The 20,801-nt window shown below is 37.7% G+C and overlaps 3 protein-coding genes across 4 annotated transcripts in view; all 3 read right to left on the bottom strand.

Annotated features, from left to right (window-relative positions):
- Positions 1-6,578: 6,578 nt before the first annotated feature.
- On the bottom strand, positions 6,579-9,240 carry LOC149020587 (polygalacturonase 1 beta-like protein 2). The gene is made up of 2 exons (XM_089148770.1): positions 8,909-9,240; positions 6,579-8,801 (listed from the first exon to the last, which is right to left on the bottom strand). The coding sequence occupies exons 1-2, from the start codon at positions 9,023-9,025 to the stop codon at positions 6,933-6,935; spliced, it is 1,986 nt and encodes a 661-aa protein (XP_089004896.1). The 5' UTR covers positions 9,026-9,240; the 3' UTR covers positions 6,579-6,932.
- Positions 9,241-14,159: 4,919 nt separating this feature from the next.
- LOC149020586 (uncharacterized protein At4g28440-like) lies at positions 14,160-18,894 on the bottom strand. Its single transcript, XM_089148768.1, has 3 exons — positions 18,806-18,894; positions 17,994-18,239; positions 14,160-14,485 (listed from the first exon to the last, which is right to left on the bottom strand). The coding sequence occupies exons 2-3, from the start codon at positions 18,214-18,216 to the stop codon at positions 14,295-14,297; spliced, it is 414 nt and encodes a 137-aa protein (XP_089004894.1). The 5' UTR covers positions 18,217-18,239; positions 18,806-18,894; the 3' UTR covers positions 14,160-14,294.
- A 541-nt stretch (positions 18,895-19,435) lies between these two features.
- ERA1 (Prenyltransferase family protein) overlaps positions 19,436-20,801 on the bottom strand; it is a 32,433-nt gene continuing 31,067 nt past the window's right edge. For both annotated transcript variants that reach the window (XM_089148766.1, XM_089148767.1), the window contains exon 14: positions 19,436-20,337. In XM_089148766.1, coding sequence (XP_089004892.1) covers positions 20,101-20,337 — 237 coding nt within the window. In that variant the 3' untranslated portion in view covers positions 19,436-20,100. The remainder of the gene's footprint in view (positions 20,338-20,801) is intronic.

Here is a 20,801-nt window from a genome sequence, read left to right as displayed (position 1 = left end):
TAGAGCGTCAGATGTTGATTACGTTCAAAGGCCTTTATTCTATGAGCTAATATGTTGTAATGGTTGATTGACTTTTATTTTATTATGGTAGATTAACTTTTATTTTATTTTCTCAAATTCATTTGGGTTGGTCTCTACTTGACTTTTGGCGTTGATGCAAAGAATCTTAAAAAGGTTTTCATGTTAAAAGAAAATACTCTTAATTAGTGGTCATGTTAAGTGGATTATCTTAAAATAAAGATGTTATGTGGATTAAAAAATAATTAAAGATGATTTGAAAACTTGTTAAAACTTGGAATCAACATTTTCCCGTTACTTACTGTGATGGTTATATGGGAATTGATTTTAAAACTGATTATTTATTTAAAAAAATAATAAAATCTGATTTAGCAATTCAAAATCTAGGAACCTATTGAAATTAAAGCCACTTAAGTCCTTAGAGAGGACTTCCATCGAAGATGCTTCACGACATATATAAATAAAAATAGTCAAGATCGATTGTCAATTATCTATATGTATTGTTGTGAATAAAGTATTCCTTTCTGGTTTGCACAGGTCTAAATGGGTCTAATCTGAACTGCGAAAGTTACATAAGGATCCGTCTAAAAGTCGAATAAAGATTAAATCATGTCCACACAATTAAAGCTGGTCATCCGATGGTCGTCAATGAATGAAGGTCAGATAGAAAAGACTATAAATAGAAGTAAGGTACACCGTACATGTAGATGGTAAAATATTCAAATTCCCCAAAATCTATCATATTTTTCCTGCTTTTTCCATTAAAGCTTGACCAAAAGCTCTCATTGAGCTCTAAGTGATTCGTCACAAATCTATTACTGACTAGATCATCAGAGACGGAACGCCGATCCCACCGATTGGCACAGTTTCTAACAAATTTGTTCATCTTACACGAATAACAGAGATCGAACCAGATCAGTCCAGATTTGATAGTTTGGTGCTTCATCTCGATCTACATAGTTAGGCAGAATTCGTACCAACATGTATACAATTTTAATTTTTAATACACTTGGGAAGATGCCTTTATATCTAGAAATTTAGATTTATTTGAATGTTAAATTATGATTAAATTAAGTCTATTATACAATTTGTATTGGCATCAGAAAGACTTTCTAAATGCCTATATGATCTTATATTGGTTTATGTGATGGCTAAGACAAAATCTAATACTGGATATTAAATCAGTGTATTTTACATTATTATCTACAATATATATATTTTTCACATTAGTGCCTAAAACCACCAAAGAAATGAAATTAGACTGTTTGAATTGATCTTAGTTTTAAAATGAGATGATTCTAGAATTAGGCATCTAAAACTCAAACTGATATAATTAATTTATACTTTCCCAAACATATAAATTCATAGTCTTGAACATTATTATGAAGAGAATCATCATTATGCATGTCATCACAAAAAATTATCACCATCACATATTTGTCAAAATGCAAATGCAAATGCAAAACGGCAATATTTATCATCATTGGAAAGAATGATATTTTGTATTTAAATAAATTATGAATTATTTGACACCTTAAAAGATGTCACTAGGAAAATATCATGAAAGGTGTCACCGAATTATGAGGCAAAATAATGTCTCATTGTTACCAGCAACTATTACAAGAAACAGAACCCTCCAAATATTATTTAAAAAAAAAAACCCTTCGAATAAAAAATGTATATACTTTTTTCATTATGCGGCCTTTATTCCCATAAAGAGTCAAAGAGGTAACCATATTCTATGATTATATAACTGTAAAATAAAAATATATAAAGAAAGATTTAATACTCAAAAGCTAAGGATTAATGTTTATAATGTTGGAACAACGTGTAGTATAAATCAAGAAAGGTAAATTACACATAAACCTCATGTGTTTGCGATCAATTACATTTATTATATATATATATATATATATATATATATATATATATATATATATATATATATATATATATATATATATATATAATTAAAAAGTATTTCAGTCATAATACAATGTATTAAATAACTTGAAGGGTATTTTGGTCCTTCCAGGTTTGAAATTTGAATATACTTAATGGCGGCTAATGGCGTTAGTGTGCTTGGGATCCATACGTAATATATTGCATTAATGTGACTCAACATTAGTTTCATAACATAATATATTAAATAATCTAAGGGGTATTTTGGTCCTCCAAGTTTGAAATTAGTATATATTTAATGGCGGCTAATGGCATTAGTCTGGTTGAGGACCCACACGTAATATATTACACTAATGAGACCCAATATCAGTTTGAGTCTAGATTGTCTCCCTTGATGGGGAGCTGTGGTCCCTTGACGGCTATTGACCAAGAATTACTGGGGCCCAAAGAGTTAGGGTGATAAGGTCTATTTTTTAATATTCTATTATTTTTACTTGTGGGCTAACATAATTTGTGGTTGTGGTCAAGACCGTTATGACACTCCATTAGTTTATAGTCCACTGGAGAGACCTACCCATAAAAAACTCAAAAAAGAAAAAGATATTTTCATTTGAACCCTCTTAAGGGTTGGCATCATTTTTAATATGAAAAATGATCATTTTCATGTGGTATTCAAATAAACCAATTAAATGACTGATGCGTCTTAGTTATTATTCAGATGCCAATAAAGCCCTTTCAGGTTCCAAAGATGATAAGTCTTGCAAGAAAGGTTAGACGCGGGCCGGCTTGTATGCCGGGCAGCCGCCTCCGATGGCTAAGTCAGACAGTGAACAGTTTAAGATCCCGTACAAGAGCTACACAAGATTATGTTTAGAGTATTTTGGATGCTTACCGGAGGGGTGAGTCATTGTTTAAATAGTGTAAGTGTTACCTTTTCAGGGTTGGACACGTTCCCCTGATGAAAGCTGTTGTATCTTCCTTGACTATGCTCCCTTGTTGTCTATCCCGCTTTATCATTCTTGTAGTTGACCTTCTATCTGGGGCATTGTTGCCATATAGGTTTAGCATAAATGACGCTCTTCCTAAGTTAGTCGATGAAGGTCCTGACTGGGTATCGGGTTTTAGCCCCACTCGGGTCTAACGGTGGTCGGATGCAAAAACTACCGTATTAATGATAAACCATCATTTTTATTATCAAATTACCCTTATTTCCTTTCGATTTTTTTCAACTACCCAATAGTTATCAGGATTGCCCATGTGTGCGAAAACTAATTCAAATAATAAAAATGCTGAGGCTTATGTGTAAATATAAATTTCTCGATGCTTCTTAATCTTTTTATATTTACAAAAAATAACTCCTTTTGTAGCTTTCTCCATAGTTGTTACTTCCCATTGCCATATAAGGTCAGCTTCTGGAAAAAAAGGTTTCAGCTTGCGAATTTGGAGAGGAAGAGATTGTCTGTAATGGTTAACACCAGAGGCATCAGTGTGACCTTCAAAGAGATGGCTTTAATCATGATTGAAAACAGATCGATGCAGGTCATTGATAGATATATATTGAGTTTGCGTTAGTGAATCTTACACATCGTTATGATTTTGAGCAACTACTTTTGTTAGATTCACTCGCGAACCCGCCATATATCTCATCTCTATATTAAAATTTCTGGTTTTGGTGTGTTCTTAGCTCTCCTCTTCCTTTCAGTATTTACCGTAAATCCCTGTATATTTCTGTGTTTCCATCTGTTTTGAAGTTTTGATGTCTCCCCCCTCCCTTTCCACCTGAGAGAATTGAATAGGAAGGAAGAGAACGCTATATCGTCTGGTTCAGAAGAGGGGGCTATGGTGTTTTTATCGTTTATTTCATCTACTGACGAGAGCTTTTGAGGTGGGTATGGTGGAAATTACAATACTTTTATGAAAAATCTCTAGCTTCAGCTTTTGTTTTAATAGTGTTCAGTTTATGATAACTCTGAAATCTTCTACTCTCTTCTATCTTAGAGAAAATCGGAGAAGATGAAGTGCCAGGATTGTTCACGACGAGAGAGAACTGGAAAAGAGAATGAAGAAAAGTTGGAATTAGTTCTTAGACGCAGAGGTCATACAAGGACCCCCTTAGAAAATTTAAAAAGGTTGAGAGGGATTGGATAAAATAAAAAGTTTATATTTACATTTAAGCCTCATTTTTTCCTTTACAACCAAGGCTGGGGTGTCAATAAAACCCTATTGATCCGGCCCAACCCAAATCCTCCCTGAGCCCGACCCGATTCCAGCCCCAATTTTCCAACCCAAAGAACAGGCTTGGGTTGCAAAATAATGAGCCTTGACAGAGCTGGAGTCGGGTTTAGCCCTAGGGCCAACCCTATTTAGCCCAACCTCACCTTATGCTTGTCTAATTTAAGTAAAATTATATTTAATTACAATCAAAACATGGTTTGTATATGTATATAAATATATTTTTTTGTACCGGTGGTTTTTTTTTATATAATGAAAATGAAATACCATCCACAAAGGTCGAACCCAAGATCTCTCCACTGAAAAGTATGGATCTTTACCACTCAACTAACCCTGCATTAGTATCAAAACATGGTATTCCATTGGAGTGTTACTCGGTAACCAATAATTTGTAACAAAAAGAACATGGGCTCTAGTCTATTTGGTGGCAATATAATTATCCATTTTGTTTCTCATTAAAAATTATGATTAAGGTCAGCCCGATCTATCAGGTTAATCATATTTGACCGGATTAGAACTGGGGATATTTAAATTGTATTGGGTTTGGGTTTCAATTTAAGTCTCCGGGATAGGATTAAAGTTTAAGATAGGCCGAGCCTAACCCGGCCCGCTGACACCCACTTCACTGCTATGCAATAAAAAAAATGAAAAATAAATAAAAACCCTCTTTAGTGTAAGTTGGGGAAAAAAAAATGTGTCCTTACATAAATTTTCATTTTTTTTAGGTAAAATCCTTACCTAATTTTTTCAGATACGATAGAAATGACAAATGCAAAATCAGTTTCTTACATGAATTATAGTGTACATTAATGCTTCCTAAATTTATGTCTTAAATTATACTCTGGTAGCCCTGTGATTTTAGGCCCATTCAAGGCTAATCCTTTTTTTTTTTCCAACGGTCACCCGTTTTAGAGTGCAGGCCCACGGGCGAGTGGGCCTGCCGTCTCATTGCGTACGACACGCTGGCGCGTGCTCAATGTGTACAGACAGGTCAAAAACTGAAAAGCTGCTCCAGAGATGCTGGACTCTCTCGTAGACTTGTCTATTTGGAAGTTTCAACTTTTAAGAGCTTCAAAGTTGTTGGGCCTCTGAGCTATGAATTGCTTTTTGCCGCTTAAATTGGTGGATTATGGCCAGGCCCATAATTGCTCAGGGCCCATCAGTGGTGGACCTGGAAAGTAACTTTCTCTCTGACCCCATTCTCCCATCACAGAGGAAACCAGACTCTCTGCAACATCTTCTTATGCCTTTACTTCTTTCTTTCTTCTGAAAAGTAGATTCATATCTTTAGGGTGAAGAAACAATCTCTACATTCACCATGGTGTGAAATTATGGTTAAGCTATTGAGAACTTAGAGTTTATTTGCATTGCATGTTCATGCTCTACCTACTAGGCTTGGCAGAGAATTTTTCCTTCTCTTTACTTGCCAAGATTTGGGATCCACCAAGCTTTACCTAGCCCTGCAATACCAAATCCAATCTAAGCCATTATAATAGGTATTTGACAAAACTCCAAAAGCTTCAAGGGTTTAGATTGTGCCACGTATCCAGAATGAAATCCAAATCATCAGGTCAAAAGGTCAAAAGCTGCTCTGGAATGCTGGACTCTTACTCTTGTTGCTTATCGCTTTGGAAGTTTTGAGGAGCTTTAAAGTTGTTGGGCCTATGAGCCGTGCTCTTTTACTTACTTTTTGCTGCTAAATTGGTGGATTATTGCAGGGCCCATAATTGCTCGTGGCCCATATTTGGTGGACCTGGAAAGTAACTCGGTTGTTTCATCTCAAGGTTACTACTCTCTCCAGCATTTTCTTTTGTTCTTCATTTTTTATTTTTTTATAGATACATAAACTTTAATTACTTTAGGGCGAAGAAACAACCTTCATCCACCATGGTGTGTACTGTGCTCGAAATCTAACCTTTTTGAGTGAACCATGGACGACTCCAATTGATTGATTGGTTGTTTATTATTCCTCAAATAAAAGAGTGAATCCATGCTAGGTCGGGTAATTGATAGTTATTCTAGATTTTAAGTCAGATTTGTGAACAACATTACTGATGGAGGTTTCAATTATTAGAGTTGAAAAGCTTAACGAGTGTAATGAGAGTAAATGTAACATTATCATTATAATAATACAATTTAACCTGACTTGGCCAACCTCAGCTCCCACACACAACAAAAAAAAAATAAAAAATTGAATGTAATTTAAAATTTAAATTACCAATATATTTTTGAATTTGACAAGTTTCGATTAGACCATTAAAATTCAACGTTTGCGATTTAATTTTGATCGAAATTTTGGATTTGACAAAATGTGCATGATCCAACCAAAATCGTTGAAACTAACTCTGTGCTTCGCTGGAGCGCACGCTGAGAACTTCAAAGGTTATGAGGTTAGGTTCTGAAATTTGGACAAAAAGATTCCCACCATTCTTTCCCCTTCTCAGTAACTGACAAACTAGAAACCTCTCTCTGCTCTGTCCCCACACAACCACAAACACAAACACAACCACCCACCCTCAGTCCCTCACGGATACACACAGTCACAAACACAAACACAAACACAAACACACACACTCATCAAAGTGGCAAAGCCAAGAATTTGTTAATCCCAAGATTTCTCTTTCAGAGCAGTTTTAATTTTCTTATTTAACTTATAAAACCAAACACTAACAGCCAATAGGGTCGAGAATGTTATGGGTCCCAGAAACTTGGGTTCTTTTTCCAAGCACAGAGAGAGAATCGAGAGAGAATCGAGAGAGAATAGATAGAGATAATTCATATCAGTCTGAGGTAGTCCAGGTCATGTCGTTCTCAAATATCCAATGACACACCTCAATTCGACCAGGAGCAGAGCCCAGAGCCACAAAAGCACCATGAGTTGGGCTCCATGTCGACGTGTCAAGGTGACAAATTGCAACTCCATGGTTCATCTTAACCTTTGATTTGGCATCCAGGATATCAGCTTCGTAAACCCTAACCTTGGGAACCGAATGGCAGTAATAAACCATGTAAGGGAATAAGCTCTGATGACACGAAACCGACTTCGTGATTCTCCCACCGTTGATTCCTTTGACCGATCCTATCATCACTTCTTCCTTTGACCCCTTCACGCTTTCGGTGCTCCGAACCACCACGTCGCGCCCCAGCTGCGAAACGGCAAAGTCGATCATGTCTTCCACGGAGCTCACGCATCTCTTCGTCTCTCCTGCGCTTGGTGCTCTCTCGCACTCCTCCAGAGTGTTCTTCATGATCTTCTCCATGCTTGAATTCTCCGCCGCGTGGAAGATCTGTTCCAATTCCGAAACCTGGGAAGTTGAAAATGGCAGCTTTGACGCGATTGAACGAGGCAAGAACGATCTCTTCGGCATCTTGTCTTTGATGTTCGGCATTGGCATTACAGTCCCCTGTTTCAGCATCGATTCACGGAAGAACTTCCCAGGTTCAACCCACCTGCTTTTGTTTTTGTTTTTGATTTTGTTCTTGTTCCCAGAAGCTGAGTTTGTTTTCATTTCAGTTTCAGATTGAGGGCTTCGTTTCTTGTATCTGGCGAAAGTGATTCCGGATTTGCTGTAATCCGTGAAACTGTTGTTCACACCGTACCCTTTGAATCCGACTTTTGGATCACTCGCTCCCTGGCCGTAGCCCTTGAACTTGTCGGTGCCTTCGTTGAAGGAATTGCCGTAATTGCTGAAATCCACCTCGCCAGAGTTGGAATTCTTAGCGTAGGATTGAAATGAATCGGCTCCCACGTTTGATTGATCCCTGTAGCTGCTGAACTTATCCGTCGCAGCATTCCCACCAACTCCGTAGTTTCTGAAATTGTTAGTTGGATTGTTACTGTCGGTAGCATACGAAGTGAACGAGTCATTTGCGCTATTCCCCGACTCGCCATAGGCTGTGAAGCTCGATCCTATGACGTTGGATCCTTTGCCGTAACTGGAGAAATCAGTAGGTACGGCATTACCCTTCTTGCCATAGTTGTCGAAGCTCTCGCTCCCTGCGTTCGTGTTTTCTGTATAAGTAGCGAAGCCCTGTTTTCGCCCATTAGCCTCTGTATCATAAGTAGTGAAGCGAAGGTTTGGAACATTGACGAAATCGTTGTAGTTCATGAAGTTTCCAGAACCACTAATGGCGCCGTCTCCGTAAGTGTTGAAGCTCTGATCAACTACATTGCCGTTGGGTGCGTAGTTTGAGAACTTGTCGTCGTGGCCGTTGGAGTCTCGACTGTATCTCCTGAACGAATCGACAGGGAGATTTATGTTGTCAGAGTAGTTCTTGAATGAATCGGCACCCCGTAGTTGTGAAGTACCATAGTTGGTGAAGTTTCTGTCCACATAAGAAGAGAAGCTAACAGGTGAGTCGTGCTTCTCTGTGACGGTTGCCAGGTCAGGAAAACAGAACAGGTTGGCTGAAGAACAGAAAGATTGAAGGTGGGAGGAGAGAGCATGGCTTTCTTGGGCGAGTTTGGTGAAGTAGGAGGACTCAACAGAGTTCAATGGAGAGGCCTTGGAGATAAGGAATGATGGTTTGGGTAGATCATTGCTGATTTTGTTGTTCCAAAACCTGATCAGGGAAGCTTTAGCGGTGAATGGGTTGTTATCTCCCACCAATGAATCGATTGATTTCTGGGTTTTTACGGCGAGAGAGACCTGCATTTGGAAAAAAAATGGAAGATAAAGAAAACAAATCAGACGAAGCAAAACCACCATGAAAGACTTGGAAGTAAGTAAGTAATGAACAGTTAGTTTCCCCTTACGTTCAAGGATGAGAAAAAGAAAACAACGAACAAGAACAGTTTCTGCTGCATTGCTTCTGGAATTCCTGTTGTCACTCTCTTGGTTTGATTGATTTCAGAATTGTAGTAGCTTCCCATCCCTATACGCGTCGGAGTTATTGCTTTAAATAGAACCTCAAAAGACAAAATGGAGCAGAGCTTTGCAGAGATATCAACCCTCTTTTCCTTTTTTCTTTTTCTGTTCTGGAAAAACACGAAAAAGGAAATTCTAGAGCGATTGCACACATGGACTAGTGGTTACTGGTAAGTACAAAGTAGTAGTAAGTAGAAGTAGTAACCGATCTCTCGCTTTCTGGAGTAGGATTTGAGGTTAGGTTTGAAGTTTAAAACGCGTGTTCTCTTTCTTATTAAATAATATTAATTTTTTTCCCATAAAAAAACAGATTTTTTTTTTTTTGGTAAACTAAAAAAACAGATTTGAAGATTTGAAGATTTGAAGATAGAAATAGAATTAAATACCAGGATTTCCCAAATGAGATCAGGGGTTTGTAACGCGTTTTTGGAATCTGGGTTTGAGTTAATGACTGTATCTCTTCGCTCACAGTTCAAGGCTTGTTCAAGCTCACTCTATTTGGAGTCCAGTCGTGAAGCCGCCTAGGGGGACGCGTGTCTTACATTTCTATCGTATCTTATTGCTTTCTACTAGATGCGACGCGCTTTGACGCTAGAAATGTTTGGTTTAGTGTTTTACAAACCTCATTAATCATTTTGATAATCACCCCAAAAAAATTTAATTCTTTTGGCAATGTGAAACCTCATGCCTGGAGCCAAAAGCTGCAATTTTGAACGATTCAGAGTCCAGAGAGACCAGAAAAAGATTTTAGAATTGATGGAAATCTACTGAATTGAATGCGGTTCTGATTTGTGGTTGGGGGTCTCTGGGATTGAATTGGAGGAGTAGGTGATATGAGAAAATGTTCAACTTTTCTGAATGGGCATGGACCCTTATGGGTTCCAGAGTGTAGGGCACTTCCATTTCTTTGGTGTTTCAATAGAGTAGGTTAAAGAAAGAATTCTGGGTAGGAACCAGGAATGTCAAATGGAATTGAATAACCGAGCTGTAGCCCAAGTGTTCGACAAAAGGCCGTAGGGAAACAAACGTGTAGTAAAGACTAAGTCCACTATTTCTCTCAATGCACTTGATATGATGATTAGATGCACACACATCGCTATTATTATGTCTACTACTTATTCTGAAGTTATTAATAACAGTGGAATACAGAGATGAGCTTCATATCTGTGTTCTTTACAAATAGCTGGATGTGTTGTTTATCTATCTTCGCGAGTCAAAAGGTTTTCAATGGATCACTTATCCTGTAATCTGGTTTTCCTTCTCCCTCCAAATTCTGTTGCAAGTATCTTGAAATATTATTGAAGTAACTCTAAATGTATGATTACCTACTTTGATACATCGTACAGGTAGTTGTTTAAATGAAATTAACTGCTCTGTCTATTTTGGATTTCCTATTTATTTGAAAGATTTCAGACCAGAGTCACTTCCCTTCTTTTAAAATGGGAGGACAACTGAAGCGTGCATGTGGACCTTTGTCCTTCTCTGTATAGAATGACCTTCTTGTTCCTCATAGATGGAACCAAAACAAACCAGCATTAATTGATTCTCGTACAAGTAAAAGAGTTGAGTTTTTGTTAAACAAGTTGAAATTACAAATGCACAACTATCTTGCACCAATCACAATTCATAGAAACCCATTTTTCTTTCATAAGGATGATTATTTAACTGATGACTGCTGGGGTTTGTTGTTCTGTTATCGATCAAAATTTCACATCCATGAAATCAATAAAACAGGGGTTCTCGGCACAAAGACCAGAGCAAGTTGAAATTGCCAAAGAAATCGAACATATTCAAGTCCAAAGCTCAAACACACATAAAAACAATTGGCAGATTCGTAGAAACTGGCGAAAGCAGACAAATAAATAGGAATTCCCCAACAAATTTTATAATTCCTAGAAACATCTATAATTGAATCTTGTCCTTTTTTACCATGCAAAACAAAAAATCTGCTTCTCGTTTGACTATGTTTATCACAAATTTCTAGTTGCAGACATTAATGACATTTTTAATGTGGTTAATTTTAGGGTTTCTTCACTTCTTGGTCTCTTAATCTTCCTATTTGTCCACGTAAAACTCGGATACTAATTATACAGCTGACGAGGCATGAAATATCAAATGAAATCGAAATTTTTTGAAAACCAGAATTTGAGTTTAATGAGGCTTGCCTACTACTACAGTGTCAGATGGTTGTTGACATGGGAGGCTGGCCAATTAATTGTTACAGATAGACGTTGACAACATTAGAAAAATATGTTTACAGAAAACTGGGCAAATTTTGTTGTTCTTGGAAGTCTGTCCCCAAGCTTTCATCAACAACTTCTTAAACCTTTAACCAAAAAAGGAAAAAAAACTTCTTCTTAAACCTCCACAGTGTGTGTCCAAATACTAAACAACTAATTGTAACAGAAACTGATAGTTTTCAGGGAATGCACCTTTATACTTCTTCACTGCACAAGGGTAAGATCAATCAAATGTGAGATTCTTAATGATCTCCACGTCAGTCCCCTCCTAATATGGAGTCCAAATTCTCTCGGCCCAAGTGGGTTGTCCACCCATTCTCTCACACTCATAACGAGTCTGACACAAACTTACTTATGACATACAAGCAAGCCCAAGTGTAAAAGCGAAAGAATGAGAGAACACGGCAGTTGAGTGAAAAGAATCTGTAGTAATGCGTGTTGGAAAAGAATCACACATTACCTAATGTGTGATGGAAAAGTGTGACAATAACACAAATTTCTAAAATAATGAATAAAAACTAAATGCTTGAAGATTGGACCAGCTGGTAGTGTTACATAAATGACGTGTAAGTGTGTAACATGGACTCTGCCCAATAACTCTCATGATACAGAGGTTAGGTATTTGCACATGCAATGATTGATTAAACAATTTCACATGTGGGTGTCCCTTGTCTTACCTTTTCTTTGTTTCTTTTCCTCTTGATATTGCCGTAGAGTTCCTCTCCCTCCGGCACTGTCACTGAAATAGAAGAGCACCAAAAGAAAAAAAATGAAAAAAAAAAAAAAAAACTATTTGTGAATCTGATATCGATGTTTAGGGGACCGATGCTCGCAAAAATTGAGCCGGCTTTTAATTTTCTTTCTCTTGTTCTGGATTAAATATGCAAGTGGCTATTACAATGTTATGCATCTTTTCCCAAAACAAACACGTTCATGGTCATGCCTTTTTTTTTTTATTCTTTTCAAAGGGGAAATAACCATTCTCATGCTCAGGCTGTGAAATCTTTAACTCTACAGACAATAAAGAAAGAGATGTGGTTTCACTTTTATCTTGATTTACACAATAAGTCAACAATTTACAATGTGAGTTGTCTGACTGTCCTTGTCTTTAAAAGGAGAAGAAAAGATATATGTCAATGAGGCTTTCTTTGATAGGGAAACAACCAATAAGGCATAAAATCCCACCTCCTTTCAGTTTATTTTTCCCAACTCTGCTTACTTTCTTGTGCAACCATTGCTGGGGTCAGAGGAGAAAGTGGATGTCCATATCAAGTTGGAAAATGAGAAGGTAAAAGGCAACCAATACCATTGAGAAGTGAAGCTTATAGTAAGACAGAAACAGGTTGGAATTTCAGATTACTTACTAATCACACAGTTTTAGACTAGAGGAGACTAATAATAACACCAACTTGATGAAAAGTAGAGATGTTTAGGGGCAAACATTTCGTCTTTCATGAGAAGTTCATTGGTCCATTCATGAAGTGAAGACAAACCAATGGAAGGCCCTGTTAATCCGTGAAGCTATCAGACAACCAGCTTCCCCCCTATGCATGAACTCATGGGCTGCTAACAAAAGGTTCTCTCTTGGCATCATCTATGGCGTTCACTCCTTCCTACCATGGCATTGGATGTGAGTGTAATCACAGCTGGTGTGATAGTCTTCGTTCAGGATTACACGAGGAAGGCTTTCGGATCATTAAGAATGAAAGACTGGCCAATGAATTGAGGGAGTTGCGCCAAAAAAGATTATGAAAAAGATAAGGAGAACTAGAGCTTTTTCCATGTGTTCTCACTCAGCTCCCTCCATCCATGTAGTGCAACTGCAAAAAGGACCGATCTGACTCAAATCACAAGCTGAATTGATTCTAGTCTTTTGGTTATCTCTGTTGTGTTGCTTGTTGAAAAAATGCTTAAGCTCACGCTATTGCAAGAGTTGTTTTTACATTAAATTACACATGACAGTTCCCTTCCCTCTCAGAACTGATCCAAGTTCTTACCCTGACTGAATGTATCACGACCTTTCTACCCAAAAACAAACAAAAAAAGGACCACGGCCTGGACTAAGGGGAAAGCTATTCCCGATTCAATCAATCAGAAGCTGTACGGTTTTTGAGTCTTAGTGCATTGATGGGTTAACACGTTCTGAACGGTTACGCTCACCCAGTGTAAACCAAATCGCCAGTAGCCCTTAATAAATCATTCTCAAGACAGTAATCCCAGAAAAAGAATGATAGAATTACCATGGCACCTGCTTCTGTTACCCAATTGCAGAATTTTCCCCATCCATCCATTTTCAGCTTTGCAAGCAGTCCACTATGGTCCTGTAACTCCTCCAGTTCTGTTAGCAATACATGTTTTTCCTAAAATTCATATTCTAGCCGCTTCCAGAGACGAAGTCTCCCTGCAGAGTGACATGAAAACTCAAGGCTGAAAATCGCTGGTGAGAGGAACACATAGAGGCATATCTTGTAAAGCACAACACCAACGCCAGCCATCACAACTACATGTAAATCCAGCCAGTAAACCAGACCTATGGATCTGCATGATTGATGTCATAGCACAATTATTCACCAAATTGACAGAATGATCAGAAACTCTTGTCCCCAAAAAAAAAAAAAACATCAAAACACCAAATTCTTGGCAAAACAGGCAGTCAAGATCCATGATAGACCATGAAAATGGAAGTACATTTTTTTCAAACATTCATATATATATATAATCTCATTACTAAGATAATTATGGTCCGAATATGAAAGTAGTACCCCCAAGACGTCTGCTCTGTGCAGTTAACTTATCATTGACCGGGTGCATGTGTATTGGTGTCTTCCTCAAGGTTCCACAGGTTGCCTTCTGCTGCTGCTAAGGTATGACCAGACTCCCTTCAACTAGTAGTAGTGGATTCAAGATTTCCTAGAAGTGAATTCATCCAAGCAACAAGAGCCAGATGCCAGAAAAAACAACATATTGATGAACTCAACACAAAATTCACTTCTTACTTCACTTGCTTCCTGGAAGGGAGCAACAGGTATGCTCCTCACCCTTCAACAACATTAACCAGTTCATATTCCACGAGTGACAGGTTGTTATCTTCCTTCACACTGAAGCTTGCAGGTTCAGTCACTTCAACACGGCCCCACTTGTCTACAGCAAGCCTCATTGATCCCTTGAACATGTCGATTTTTGCATTCCGTAGGATTACAGTTGTATCAGGTTTCATCAAGTCCACTGGAATAAACACATCTTGTTGATAAGACACAACATACATGATATAATAATAAAAAAGAAGTATCAGAATGATGATTCATGCCATCTCAGCTCCTTCAGATAATAAATAGGCAGATATTTTTATGTGCATGTACTTACAACTATTCACAGATGAGTAAATCCGTCTTGGATATGGAGTTCTACACAGTAACTAAGACAGTGATAAAGACAACCAGTCAATCAACAAAATTGGGTTTGTGTGCAAAGTGCGATACTGGTTCACACCTTGGCAAACCTTGCAAACTTGCAAATTTTCGCTGATATTTAAGGGTATTTAGGTCGGAAGTGAGGAAAGCTTGGTATTCTTTTGATACACTCCCTGGATTTCGATTGCAGGAGACTGACGGTCCTTCTACCAGGGAAGAGGCGGCAAATGTTCCTACTGATGAGGAGGAGGCACCAGATGTTGGGGTTAGGGTTGATGATGAGACGCCAGTGCCAATTGAGCTTTGCTCCACCTAAGAGTTGGAGAATTTTGCTAGTTCAGGTCTCCTGGATTTGATGATGGCGCTGCTGCCGTAGATGGTTGGGGAATTAAGGCAACTTGTCCACCGGTGCTTGGCAGCAGCGCCATCTGAAACATTATCAATATAAAATTTGATCATTGCGAAGAACCCTCTGAAACCAGAGTGATTTGAGTTGCAGAGTTCCGACAATATATAATGGCGTTCAGGTATGTTACATGCTCACAGCATTGTATCACCACCATACTCTACAAACACCGAACGCTAGAGTCATTTATTTCCAAAAACCCTCTGAAAAACCAGATTTTTGGCAATATTTATCGGTATTTCTTCCTGCAGATTTCAGGCGACGGAGGTTTGAATGAAAGAAAGGCTGAAACAGATATCCAGAGAAGTTTCACCGGATTTTGCCTGTTCGGTATTTTTGGCGAGATATCACCGATACCTCGCCGAAACATTGTCGGTTTCGGTTTCAGTCCCCCCAAACAATTCGTTACTTGTTGAAATGACCAAAATTCGGCAATATGTTTTACCATGTTTGCGTGTCCAAATGTTCCAAGCAAACAATAATAAATTGCTAATGAACATGATCAATAAGATCCCAAATACCTAGACCCAACATTAGGTAATAAGTGTTTTTTTTTGGGGGAAAAATTAAGGTAAACCATTTATATTAGTTGCTGCACAAGCAAAAATATCATGTAATCTTTGATTTTATCCATGGCTACCAGGAGAAAATACCCACCTATCCTAGCCACATGGCCAAATCTAACCTAACCTAATCCAATTGATTTAAATTAGGCCAAACTATTAATTTGTACAGAATTTGGTCGAAGGTTCATTTATATGTAGTTATATTTGATCTTCAGGTAGTAGACAAGAGTAATTGCAATTCACATCAATTGACCCATTTATTGCCAGAAGCAAATGAAGCCCGAAAAAGAAGATACTCTAACTAATTATGTTTTCCAATTTACTACTATACCCTAAAATTTAGTACTTTATCGAAAGGTTGCATAAATGGCTGTTGGAGGCAGAACAGATTTAGCAACAACTCAAACAATCCATTGGACAGATCAAACTGAAGTTAGATAAACATAGGAAATATGACAGTAAGACAGAAATAACTTGCTACAGTGGCAGTTCCCCCATATGGATATGAATAAAACCAAGATTTATAGTAGGTACTAACTAATTGATAGCAGATGGTCAGATGTGGGCATAACACAGCAGATGGTCTGATGTGGGCATAACACCACAGATGTTAAAATAGGAACCGAGACAGATTTGGTAACTTAGAAGTAGATTGAAACATTAAAGAATAAACAGATCAAACTGAAGTTAGATAAACATAGGAGATACGACAGAAAGACAGAAATAACTTGCCACAATGGGAGTTCCCCCATATGGATATGAATAAAACCAAGATTTATAGTAGGGTACTAAGTAATTGATAGCAGATGGTTCGATGTGGGCATAACACCATAGATGTTAAAATAGGAACTGAGATAGATTTGGAAACTTAGAACTTTAGAAGTAGATCGAAACATTAAAGAATACTGATATTCAGATGGAATGAAGGTTCCAAAGGGCAATTTACACCTTGCTTCATACATTTATCAGATAGAATTTGCATTCAGAGTGTTGCGGTAAAATAAGGAATAGATAGTACAGAAGGATAACAGGCAATGACCAAGTCCTCTTACAGTCTCACCTATGGCTTAGGCAAGACTCACTAATCCTGTGGCATCTCATGATTTGTCAGAAGAAACCTCACCAACACAATTTTCTCACAGCGACAAAGGCTTCAATTCAGAAAGTGGGACTCTATCATCCCTTGCAGGAAATAAAAATGTGGTGCAACCTTTGCGGAAAGCCAAGGGGCAATGTGGAAACTAAGGTTTCCAAATTTTTGAAATGGATTCTTTTTATATTGAACAACTGAAAAAGAAGGATCTTAAACAGAAACGGATATGTTGCCCCCAAATAACCAAAAGAGAACCTAATTATTTGGAGTAACTAAAAAACAAAATGGAAGCTAGCAAATAGATTCCTTGCACATGGAATTCTTAAAGTGCTGGCTGAAGGGAATACTAACGGGCCTAAGTCTGAGCCATTAACTGGATCAAGCTCAATAACAAGGGTCCAAATTTGGGTGCCTGATGGGTAGGCTTGCTTGCACCTCTTCTGTTCTTTCTTTAAATTACATCAAGAGACCATCGTGTGCACAAAACAGCAGAATATGCCCAAATAAAACATCAATTATTAAAATGGGGGGAACCCAAAAAAAAAAAAAAAAAAGAGAGAAAAGAGAAAAGGAGGGAAACCTTCCAGCTAGAACCGCAGATATGCAATTCATCAAGAATGCCGAGGATAGTAAAACTTCAAACCGAAAAGGATATACAATTCTACCTAGAACTCCAGCTAATAATGAATTCAGGAATCAAAATAAGCGCTAAAACTTGGAATATGATATCAAAAGACACGCATGTAAAGTAGCTAATAACAATAAGCCTTATCCCAACTAATGGGGTTGGCTAGTGGATCCTTGCCTCCCAGTCAGATCATAAAGTAGGTAACAACTAGAGACAGTTAAGTACGGATAACCACTAAGATGCCAAACTATCAGAACAATATACACCATAAAATAGAAAATTGAAAATCATTGAGAAGCATAAACATCAGTAGAGAGAAATGAGCGAGTGAAAAGGTGGTACCACCACCAACTAAATAGCAAAAAATTCAACTAACTGCAACAGAAAAGAAATCCATAATGCATGAAGAGAAATATGATAATCCATAGCAGCAGAACCATGTAAATGGTACAAGAGTTAACAAAGTAGCAGGTATGAATTATTCTGACAAATTCCGATGGAACAATTATTTCCTTCTTTTTTCTTTTCCATATTCCCTACTCTGCCTTTTACATGAAACCAACTAAGACATTCCAGATCAGAATTATAACACAACAGGATATGAACCATCCAGTAAAGCGGAAACATTACCTTGTTCATTCCTGGCTGTAAAAACAATTATGCCAGTCTCATCTCCGACCAAACATTCAGATATGCGCATCTGACGTACTTGAGGTCCATCAGGGCGGCCCCTCTGCAACACCATCTTCGAGCTCACGACCTTCACAGTAAGAGTGTGCCCACTGGTTCCTGGCCGAAGTTGATCAATCTTGGTGAACACTGGTTTCCTCATTCCAGCTTTCGCTTCAGCCATTTATAAAGCAATCGCAAAACAAACTGATTTCGAGGAATCCAACGGAAGCAGAACAACAATTAAACCATCAAAGTAGCATAAAAAGTAGGTCGCAGACAACAATTAAACCATCAAAGTAGCATAAAAAGTAGGTCGCAGACAACAAAAATGTAAGCTAATACATTGAAATATCCCCTAATAAAAAGAATACGATAATTTCCTATATTTGGAAGTTAATTTCTCAGTCCTCCCATCACTCCGAAATTATACGTTTTCAAACATTTTCTTCATCCTGGGCGAGTAATGAAATCCTGATTCTCCCATTCAGTTTCCATATCAAATTTCCTCACAGAAACACCAAATTAAGCATCAATACAAAATACACACAACAAACCCGATACGCTGAAGAGAACTAGAAAAAGAGAAATGCCTTTTGAAACACAGAGAACTGAAGAAATTTCAGACCATAAACCTTCGATCCACTAGTTGAAAAAGCAGATTGTTGATTACGAAAACCCTAGTTTACAGATCAATCCAGCAGATAGTGGACTGCATTTTCTAATCCCTAGACGATGAAAAGCATAAATTGCAAGGCAAATGCCGAATTCACCTTTGTTGCAAGGCAAGAATCGCAGTAACGAAGGATTCGCAAAATGCAATATCGATGGATCACTATCTTCGTGCTTGCATCAAACTATGCTTTGCTTTTGTAAGAAAAGAAGACCAACGAAATAGCGTTTTATTATTGAAAGTTAATGGAATAGTAACCGTCGATCTTCGAACCCGGACATTGATCTGAACCGTACGCATGGAGTTGATGACTGGTCATTGTTCCTAAGGACGGTTCGTCAGAAAATGAGGTCCAAAATGGAACCAGAACCCGCTCGAATTGAATCGTAACAACAGAGAAATGTCTCGACTCTGATTCTTGGTTCATCTCCCGGTTCAGTTTTGATTTCCATTGAAAATAGAGCTTTTTATGAGCCCCTCCATTTTCATGAAAAACAATCCGCACCCCCTTTAAAATCAAAACCTTGCAAATATCCCCTCCACAGTTAACCTATTACTTAGGATTGTTAAATAATTTTAATATTGACCGTATTACCCTCAAATATAGTAACGTTTGAACTTTTTATTTTCAAGAATTTTTTACATGAATCCTTTCCATTTTCAAGGAAAACAAGGTGCACCCTTCTAAAATAAAAAAACCTTGCAAATACCCCCTCCATTTTTAACCCCATTACTTATGACTGTAAAATAATTTTAATATGATCATATTACCCTCAAATATGGTAATTTTTGAACCCGTGAACATGTATATAGTAAGAAAAACCAATATACAAGTTTAGTTTTTGGTTTTTTTTTATTTTATTTAAAGGGTAATTACAAGTTTTGGTGTTAGACTTCTAGATTCTAAACTTCACACTCATAGCGGTTTTCGTTGCTCAAGAGCCTCATTAGGCAAACGCTTTCGTAGTTGTCCTTGACTACTCACTCTTCCGGGAGGTAACCTTCGCACGGTGTTCACTTGACCAATGTAACAAAAACTTCAACGTTGATAGATCAAAATGAGTTGAACCCTTTAATTTATCTCATACTTGATAAACTCAAATTAACGCCCATACACTATAATAAGTTCCATTAGGCACAACAAATACCATAATTGCTGTTTGAATTCACAGTGAGGGGCAGGGCAGGGGGGGAGAGAGAGAGAGAGAGCAAATAATTAGTTTACCAACTCCATCAAACTCTAATCTTCAAGCTTCCTCAACGGCCCTTTTCAATTCCCCTCATAATCAGGCATGTAATCAATAATTGATAATTCATGTTCCAATAACACTATGGAACCACAAGCTGAATGACCTTTTTTGGAGCGAGCTCCAAAAGATGATCCTCACTACTAGCTCAGGACCCAAAGAAGAAATCATGCGCTTCCTCGTACTTACTTAAAACAACGTTATAGAGAGGATGGATGGGCTCCAACAAGTTGGAGTATGGACCAAACACTGCTCTTGGCGATGGTGAAGAATCAGCACGCTCAGACCAACTATACTGACACACTGAGAGACCACTAAGACAATAGCAAGTGTGATAATAATCCCTATGCTTCCCAGGTTTGTCCCTGAACCCTCCTTCCTGTACCTGCATGTAAAAATAAAGATTATTAGAGATACGTCTCTGAAGAAAATTGGATGAACCAAACCACTGGAACAATAGTATGGAAAAATCTCTCATCCAATATAGATGACCAGTTCACTGGACGAAAAAGAAAAGCTATTCATTAACTGCATTTCCCATCGAAAAGAATGTAATGGATTATGGAGTTACAAGGTTGCCTAATTTGGCAAACCTCCTAGAAAGAAATCTTAAGAGATGAACCACACCCTTTACCAAAAAAAAAAAAAAGAAAGATGAACCACACCCCACAGACTGGACTGTAAAAATAAAAAGACCTCAAAACCAGAAGGTTTATACTTTATACAATGTGCACTAAAATTAGAACTCAAAATTAGAAATTAAAGTTAATTTGGTCACAGAGTACTTTAAAATTAAGATTCCTTGACTAAATCAATTGACCAATAAGTTAACCCACGGACATCCAAAAA

Source organism: Hakea prostrata, chromosome 3 (genome assembly GCF_041222555.1).
Source record: "Hakea prostrata isolate BN-2017 chromosome 3, UWA_Hpros_2, whole genome shotgun sequence".
Taxonomy (NCBI): Eukaryota; Viridiplantae; Streptophyta; class Magnoliopsida; order Proteales; family Proteaceae; genus Hakea; species Hakea prostrata.
This window is presented reverse-complemented; position numbering and strand designations above follow the sequence as displayed.

Excerpts from the sequence above, each read along its gene's own strand:
- LOC149020587 (XM_089148770.1), bottom strand. The coding sequence starts at position 9,025 with ATGGGAAGCTACTACAATTCTGAAATCAATCAAACCAAGAGAGTGACA. Across the intron at positions 8,802-8,908 it reads TCTTTTTCTCATCCTTGAAC|GTCTCTCTCGCCGTAAAAAC; the intron begins GTAAGGGGAAAC and ends TTCCAAATGCAG.
- LOC149020586 (XM_089148768.1), bottom strand. The coding sequence starts at position 18,216 with ATGGCTGAAGCGAAAGCTGGAATGAGGAAACCAGTGTTCACCAAGATT. Across the intron at positions 14,486-17,993 it reads TACAGCCAGGAATGAACAAG|TGGACTTGATGAAACCTGAT; the intron begins GTAATGTTTCCG and ends TGTTTATTCCAG.